Raw genomic sequence first — 8408 nt, forward strand, 5'->3', positions numbered from 1 at the left:
TATTTGAAATTCAAACTTAACTGGGAGAATATATTTTTTGTTTCCCAAATGTGTCACCCCTGTGATCAAACAGCTGGCCAGCAGCAGGGTAGCATCTGATCAGACAAATCCCCTCGGCAACTTCAGCCCTTGCTCTGCCTGTGACCAGCTGTGTGGCCTCTGACGCGGTGGTTGCATCTGTAAAATGGGCGCAAGAGCAGCCGGACAGCGCTCTCACCCGGCTGCTGCCGGAGGAGGGATTTAAGGAGGTCCCCTCTGCATCGCCCCCTCGGACAGCGGCACGAAGTTGGGGCCCAACAGACGGCAGCCAGTGCCGTCTCCCCGACCTCACCCCCTGATCCACGGGCTCCCGGCTGCTTCCTGCAGAGTCACCCCGTCCCGGCCTCCGGTTGGGCCGGCTGTCCTCCCAGGAAGGAGGAAAGGGCCGGGCTGGGTGTGGTGTGCGCCCTGGTGCGTCCCCACCTTTTCCGCCCGGAGCGCCGGGGTCGGGAGGCTGAGCTTCCCGGCGCGTCCGCAGGCGGCAGCACCGGCCCCGCGGTCCCGGCCGGGCCGGCAGCGAGGCCTCACCCCGCGGGCGGAGCGCTTCCCGGTGATCATCGTCGGCAACCTTCATCCCGCTGCCCAGCTCCGGCCCGGCCGCGCCCCTGCCGCGCGCAGCACCGACACCGACTCCCCCGTGCGCCCCGATCGCGCGCAGCGGACACCATGGCGGGCATCGCGGCCAAGCTGGCCCGGGACCGGGAGGCGGCCGAGGGGCTGGGCTCGCACGAGAGGGCCGTCAAGTACCTCAACCAGGACTACGAGGCGCTGCGGGACGAGTGCCTGCAGGCCGGGGTGCTCTTCCAGGACCCCTCCTTCCCCGCCGTCCCGGGCGCCCTGGGCTTCAAGGAGCTGGGGCCCCACTCCAGCAAGACGCAGGGCATCGTGTGGAAGCGGCCCACGGTAGGAGCGGGAGCGCGGGCGGGCGGGCGGGTGCGGGCCTGGCCCTGGCAAGCGGGTGCACAGGCCCGGCGGGGGTGGAGAGCGAGCCCCGCACCGCCCGGGAGCCACCGCCCGCAGCCCCGCGGTGATCTGATCGCACGCGTCCCCGGGTCTGCGGGCCCGTTACCCGGCGCGGGCGTGGGACGCTCGGGCGCCCCTCTAACTCGCACGCCTTGCGGGACACTGATCTCAGTTCCCCACTAGCGGGTCCGCCAGCGGCGCCCCTAGGACGTCACCAAAACTGGGAGGCAGAGGGGACCTGGGGACAACTTCTATGGGACCCCAGTGGGCAGACGGTGGGAGGGTGTGGAGGAAAGCAGGCGGGAGACGACTCCTGCCCAGCAGGGTCTGTAGGTCTGTAGCCGGGCTGCTGCCAGGGAGGGGTAGGTCCCTGATCCCCTGTGACTAAGGGCTGTCTCATGCGGTCCTGGTTGGGTTTAGCCAGAGTTTCTTGTTTATTTTAACAAAGGGGAAGCAGAGAGGTCCTGCCCTGCCATTCATGCTGGTGGTAAACAAGTTACAGGACAGGCAGCCAAGAACCAGAATCCTGGCCCAGAATCCTCCCGGAAACGTGGGGGGCCCTCCAGGCCCCCTCGGCTTGCTCCCCAGTGTCCCTGTCCTCTGCTCTGGCCGGCCTGGGGACAGCTGGCTCCCTAATCTAGCTTCCGTCGGTACCCACGGACACCCTGCTGGCTCCACCTCTTAGGGGACCCAACCTGAGCACAGCTTCCTGCGAAACCCAACCTCTAGATTCCCGTTAGGAGACTAAGCATCCCCGTCTTGTCTCCACTGCTCTGAGCGCCCCCCAACCCCAACCCTCCTCCACCCCCCTCATCTTCTCTGTGACCCCGGACCCCGGCCCTGGGCAGCCAGCCCATAGGACGTGCCCTCCACCAGGACGTGAGCACCTGAGTTCATTTCTTGGTAACCTGCTCAGTGACCCGGCCTGAGACGGGCAACCTCTTTGCCCCCATTTCTTACAGTGGTTCTCAACCTTCCTCATGCCGCGGCCCTTTAATACAGTTCCTCATGTTGTGGTGACCCCGAGCCATAAAATTATTTTCGTGGCTACTTCATAACTGTAATGTTGCTACTGTTATGAATCGTCATGTAAATATCTGATATGCAGGATGTATTTTCATTGTGACAAATGGAACATCATTAAAGCATAGTGATTAATCACAAAAACAATATGTCATTATATATGTGTTTTCCGATGGTCTTAGGCGACCCCTATGAAAGGGTTGTTGGACCCCCAAAGGGGTCGCGACCCACAGGTTGAGAACCGCTGATCTAAGAGAAGTGGCGATGCCTGCACACTTTCCAGGCCGGTGTCTCCGAGGCCCGTTCCCTCCCGCCTTCCCACCTGCCAGGGACGCTCTTCCCTGGTTGTCTGGAGTCTGGCTCACTCCGATTCTTTGGGATGTCCTCAAATATCCCCTCCCCGAAGTCCTCTCTCCTGACCAGGCTTAGGAGCCCCCGGCCCAGCATTGTATTCTTTATCCCAAACCCTGCTCATTTCCTTCCTGGCACTTTTTCCATTTATAAATATAATCATCTATATTTGCACTTTCTCTGCACTGCAGGGGACCCTGCGTTATATTCATCAATGTATCCTCAGTGCCGGGCAGGGTCACTTCCCTTCCACGGAATGCATGCATTCATTCATTCATTCATTCACTCCTTCGGCGACATTTATTGAGAACCTATTAAACTGTCTTAAATGCTTGGGATACACCTGAGAACAAAAAGTCAGTGACGATTTGTGGCTGAGTGAACGAATGAATGAATGCAGGAATGTAACAAGCCTCAAATGCAGTTATGGTTGTGAGAGGGATAAACAAGAGACTGTATTCACCGTACCTGGGGACAGCACTTGACAGTTTACAAAGTGAATTTGCACACCCATTTCCTTATTCTTTCACTCATTCAGTAAGCATTTCTTGAACACCTCCTATACACCGGACACAGTGCAGATAGCGTCTGCCTCTAAATTATTGATAACTCTGTATGTAAACTATATGCACTGCCTTCTCACTAGGGGCCAGTGAAAGGAATCGTTGCAAATGCCCGTAGGACTCCTAGACGGGGAGACAGATCTGGGGCCACTGGTGGTGGGGCAGGCTGAGTACTGCACGATCCAGGGCAGTGTGGCTGGTATGTTCCCATCCAGCGGGCGGAGAGAGCGAGACTTGGAAAGGTTAAGTGTTTGCTCAAGCAGGTGTCCGGGGTGGAGCCAGGACTGTGCCCGGCCTGTGGGCGTTGGCAGCCCACAGCCCACAGCAGCCCTCTCTGCCGCTGTCCTGCTGGGGTCGGGGTCAGGCCAGGGAAACAGACCTGTGTCTACCGGGCTGGGGCCTCAGCAAGTCATTGGTGACTTAACCGAGCACTGCGGTGGGACAGACTTCCAGCCGGGCAGACGCGGACTGTAGGGGGCACCAGAGTAAGCCCCGGGAACTAAGGAGGGGTGTGTCCTGGTTGCAGATGGGTGCCCGTGGGAAGAGGAAGAGGAAGAGGGGCCGTGGGAAGGAGAGCAGGACCTGGGGTTCGAGAGGCTGTTGTTTGAGATGAGCGAACTGGACTGGGTTATGGGTTGAGTCACTGGAGCTCAGGCTCAAACCTGCATCTCCATCCTCCAAATTCAGTGATTGCCATCAACTTCTTCAGTAATAATAATAATAAGAAGAAGAAGAAGTAACGTTTATAGAGTGTTCGCCAGGGCACGCTTACCTAATTATCTCATCTAACTCTCATAACAACCCTAAGTGGTGGGTACGCCTGTCATCACCGTGTCCATTTTGCAGATGAGGGAACTGAGGCTCAAAGAGTACCTTGCAGGGTCATAGAACCCATATAAGAAGTGGCCGAGCCAAGACTCAAACCCAGGGCGTCTGAGGCCCAAGCCCAAGCCCCCAGCCCCTTTCCTCGGACTGTTACGTCCACGTCTCACCCCATACCCTCGGGCTGTGCGCACGGTTCAGTTTTCTGAAGCCTCTCTAAGCGCCGCTCTGAACTTTGTCTCCCTTGGAGAGGCTGCCAAGGACGATGTAGGCAAGTTGCAGAAACATAATGGAAAAATCCTCCTGGCATCAGAGCTTGGCGCCCGCAGGATTATCAATCCGATGCTTCGGCTCCCGGTCCTTCCATCCCCGGCCTAAGTGCTCGGCTGGCAGGACCCGGGCAAAGCTGGCCTCGTTTTCCCACTGTCCCTGTCACCTGCCAAACAGACGCCCTGAGCAGGGAAGGGACAAGGCGGAGGCACGAGGGGGAGGTGCTGGGCTGCCCACTGTGGCTCCGGGATGGACGGGGGCCGGATCCGGGTCTCGCCCAGGAAACACGCTGCTTGCCAGAGAGGGGCTCCCCGAGGGAGGGTGTGGGGTGGAGCCCCAACCAGGTGGCTCTGGGCTGGGTCGAGAAGCCCAGATCGATGCCCCCACTTCCTCTGTGGCTTTGGGTGGGGCCCTGCAGAATCAGGAAGCACTGAGGGCTGCCTCCATGGAGGGCAGAACGGCCCACGGTGGCTTCGCCCAGGCTACTTGAGGGGCGATCCTGAGGCTTTAACAGCCTCGGAGGTTTGTCGCTAATCAATTAGCTGCAGCAGGGGAGCCGGGAGTGTGCATTTTGCCCCAGGGAAGGTCACCTCTAGCCCCGCGCTGCCTGGAACTGGTGAGCAGGGTCACCTTAGACAAGGTCACCTTAGACACGCGGCTTAGCTCCTCAGCCTGTGTCCTCACCTGTGACAGGGGACATCCCTCTTGTGTTCCGAGGGGACCAGGAGATGCAGCACCAGCACGTACTGACAACAGCCAGTTCACAATACAGGACGCTCCAAGCACCACGGCCCCATAGAGGGATCCAGAAAGCTGGACACGTTCCCGTGGCCTGCACACGTGTGTGCTAGGAACACAGAGGGATGCCCGTCAGCACCACCAGGCAGACCCGGCTGACACCTGAACTGCAGAGTAGAAATACTCTGGGACTTAGAAGCGAAGGGAGGAGTGAGGGCTGGACTGGGAAGGAGGGCTTCATGGAGGAGGTGGCAGTGAGTCTTGAAAAGTGGTCAGAGGTGGAGAAGGGGAGGAGAGGATGGGGAAGGGAGGAATTCCACGCAAGTGAGACGACCGACGTGCAGGGACGGAGGAGAGGGGCTGGCGTGGAGGGTCAAGGCGGGCCCACCGGCCTGCACAGGAGGGTGCTGTGCGGCCCTCGGCGGTTTGGAGCGCTGGGCAATGACTCCCCTTCTCAGCCGGGGTGTCTCCCACCACCCATTGGGCCCCGTGAAGCGGGGTCAGAAGAGGACCCCTTGGCCGTCTGAGTGCGGCCACGGGGAGAAGGGGTGCGATGCGCCCGCTGGGAACCGAGGCATCCGAACTGCAGAAGCGCGGGCCTGCTGGGCTGACGGCACTTTGGGGGTCTGTCTCGTCCCCAGGAGATCTGCGATGACCCCCAGTTTATTGTTGGAGGAGCCACCCGCACGGACATCTGCCAAGGAGCCCTGGGTAAGTGGCGGCCCCCAGAGCGGCCTTGGGGTCTCGTCTGCAAGTCTGGGGGGTGAGGGGTGGGGGGAGGGCTGGTCTTGGGCTTCTCTCCCTTCCCAAGCAGCTGGGCCATTTCCATTGCCAGAAGCTTCCTGGGGTTTCTTGTTCCCCGAGGGCCTCGTGTTGAGGCCTCCTGTGTCCCCTGCACTGGGCTGGGTGTTGAGGTCACAGAGGGGCTTTTTTGCCCCCCCACCCACCCCCGTGGTCTCTGCACCTCCTGGGACCAGTCCTACCCGTGGCCCATGAAACAGTCGGGCTCTGGGCCCAGGCCCGAGGGGAGGACTCCCCAGGCCAGCGACAGCGCCGAGCCCTCAGCTTCTCGGGGTGCAGGAACTGGGATGGTGACTCGGGGTGAAGGAAGAGGAACCCCGATGACTGCTCGCTGTTGGGAGGAAGTGAGCGTAGCCGGGTTCTCGGTATTTGCACGATGAGTCGCCCTGGCATCACAACAGTGCGATGCAGTGCTGACCGCAGCAAAGGCAGCCGGAATGTTCCTCTCGGTGGGTGAGACTCACGGGAGCTGAACCTCGAGGGTCGGAGGCTGCGCATAGAACCCGCCCTCAATTTTTCTGACTCGTCATAAACAGGGCCCGAGGTCGCCGGAGTGTCCTATTTACTCTGATAAACCGAAACCTTGCTTCCTGCCATCACCTCCCGCTCACTGCTCACACTGGTCCAGGGGTGGGGAACCTTTTTCTGCCAAGGGCCATTTGGATATTTATTTATTATTTTTTAAACAATTTTAAAATATATATCTTATTGATTTTTTTACAGAGAGGAAGGGAGAGGGATAGAGAATTAGAAACATCAATGAGAGAGAAATATCGATGCAGCTGCCTCCTGCACACTCCCCACTGGGGATGTGCCCGCAACCAAGGTACATGCCTTTGACCGGAATCGAACCTGGGACCCTTCAGTCCGCAGGCCGACGCTCTATCCACTGAGCCAAACCGGTCAGGGCCCATTTGGATATTTATCACATCAAATCAAAATTATCAGCTTAAAAATTAGCCTGCTATTTTTGGCCAAACACTTAATTAACTCATCCCTAATGCCTTGCAGGGCCAGACCAAAGGATTCTGTGGGCCCTCTATGGCCCGCGGGCCGGACATTCCCCACCCCTGCACGACTAGTCCCTCAGTAACAACACTGATCATCTTGAATGGTACCTCCTTTCCGGGCCCACCTAGAGGTTCTGACACTCGGAGTAATAACCGCTAATGTTATTGAGTGCCAGACACTAAGCTGCGAGGGCAGAACTCTAAGGAGGCGTGATTACAGCTGACCCTCGAACACCACAGATTTAAACTTACACACAGATTGTTTGCAATAAGTAGGTCCAGTTCTATAAATGCATTTTCTCTTCCTTTTGATTTTTTAGTAACATCTTACTTTCTCTAGCTTACTTTATTGTAAGCATCCAGTATATAATACACATAGCAGACAAAATAAGTGTTCCTAGACTGTCTGTGTTATCAGTAAACTATTAGCAGTTACGTTCTGGGGGGAGTCCAAGTTACTTATACACAGACTTTCAACTGTGGAAGGGTCAGTGTCCCTAACCCCTGAGTTACTCGAGGGTCAGCTGTTCGCCCATTTTACAGGTGAGGACACTGAGGCCCACACAGCGGAGGTGGGCGCCGGGGATACAATGCAGACAGCCTGACGCCAGGCCTGTGTGTTTAACCCCGGAGTTGGATTCCACAGGGCAGCTGTGTGAGTCATCGGGGTGGGCACCCTGGGCCCCGGAGGTGGGAGGTGGGGGAAGGAATGCTTTCAAGGAGACCGTGACCCGGGGTTGAGGGCTGGGCGGGCAGAACCAGCTGTCTGAGCTCAGCCTCTGGGCAGATTCCTGAGATGCCAGGCACATTCCGACCTGAGAAAACACACACACCTCCATTTCCCGTCTTCCCACCGCACAGGCCATGGAAGCGGGGGTCCTTGGGCACCTAAGCTGGGGGCTGCTGGGAGGTCCACTCAACCAGGGACTCAGAGGCTAACGGGCTGGGAGCCGCTGCTGACTCGGACCAACCCAGGGGCCGCACCGGGGCTAACTTTCCGGTGCTATCTCAGCTGCACTAAATTCCACGCCTGGACTGAATAAACACCTACTTCAAAGCGTTATGACCTCTGAGCCAGTAACAAACAGAGGACTGAAGTCCCGCGTCAATGCTGTCAGGCCGTTTGGAGAGGATTTGGAGAGCAGACAAGCAGAGCCTACATCCCTGGGTAAAATTCCCCAAGAGAGGCACCAAGTCAGATAGGAAGCTGATTACATCAAGTCTTCTTAAAGCTCTTTTTTTTTTTTTTTTTAAGCCTCAGGCAAGGGTATGTGTGGGTTTTTTAAATTGATTATTTAGGGAGAGAGGAAGGGGGAAAGGAGAGAGAGAGAGGGAGAAGGACGGGGAGAAGGTTGCCTCCGTCCACTCCCCAACCCGGGATGGAATCTGAAACCTAGGCCTGTGCCCTGACCAGGAACCGAACCTGCCACCTTCTGGTGTTCGGGATGATGCTCCAATCAACCGAGCCCCCTGGCCAGGGCTTGGCCTTTTGTTAAGATGAAGCAGGAAAGAGAGAAAGTGACTTGTTCTCAAGTCACTCCTTGTGCCCGACACCGAGCAGCGCCTTGTGCTGGACGGTCAGGGCACCTGAGTTGGTCTTTGCTCTCAGTACAGGTAATACACACCCGTCCCCTGCAGCCCAGAGCGCAGCTCGTAGCGTTTTTCACCGTGCTCGCTCATGTAATCACCCCAACCCTGGGCATTTCCACCCCACCACACAGATAAGCAGACTGAGGTGGGGGCAGGGGGCACTCGTAAGGCCACACAGCTGAAAACTGCTAGAATAAAGAACGCTGCTCTGATGTTACGTCTCCCTGAGCTCTTTCCC

The 8408-nt window shown here is 57.8% G+C and overlaps 1 protein-coding gene across 1 annotated transcript in view; it reads left to right on the forward strand.

Annotated features, from left to right (window-relative positions):
• The first annotated feature begins 618 nt into the window (after nt 1-618).
• The window catches only part of LOC102438585 (calpain-2 catalytic subunit), a 37407-nt gene continuing 29617 nt past the window's right edge, over nt 619-8408 (forward strand). Inside the window, 2 exon segments of the mRNA XM_023746212.1 lie at nt 619-942; nt 5411-5480. Coding sequence (XP_023601980.1) covers nt 706-942; nt 5411-5480 — 307 coding nt within the window. The 5' untranslated portion in view covers nt 619-705.

Source organism: Myotis lucifugus, unplaced genomic scaffold, assembly GCF_000147115.1.
Source record: "Myotis lucifugus unplaced genomic scaffold, Myoluc2.0 scaffold_635, whole genome shotgun sequence".
NCBI lineage: Eukaryota > Metazoa > Chordata > Mammalia > Chiroptera > Vespertilionidae > Myotis > Myotis lucifugus.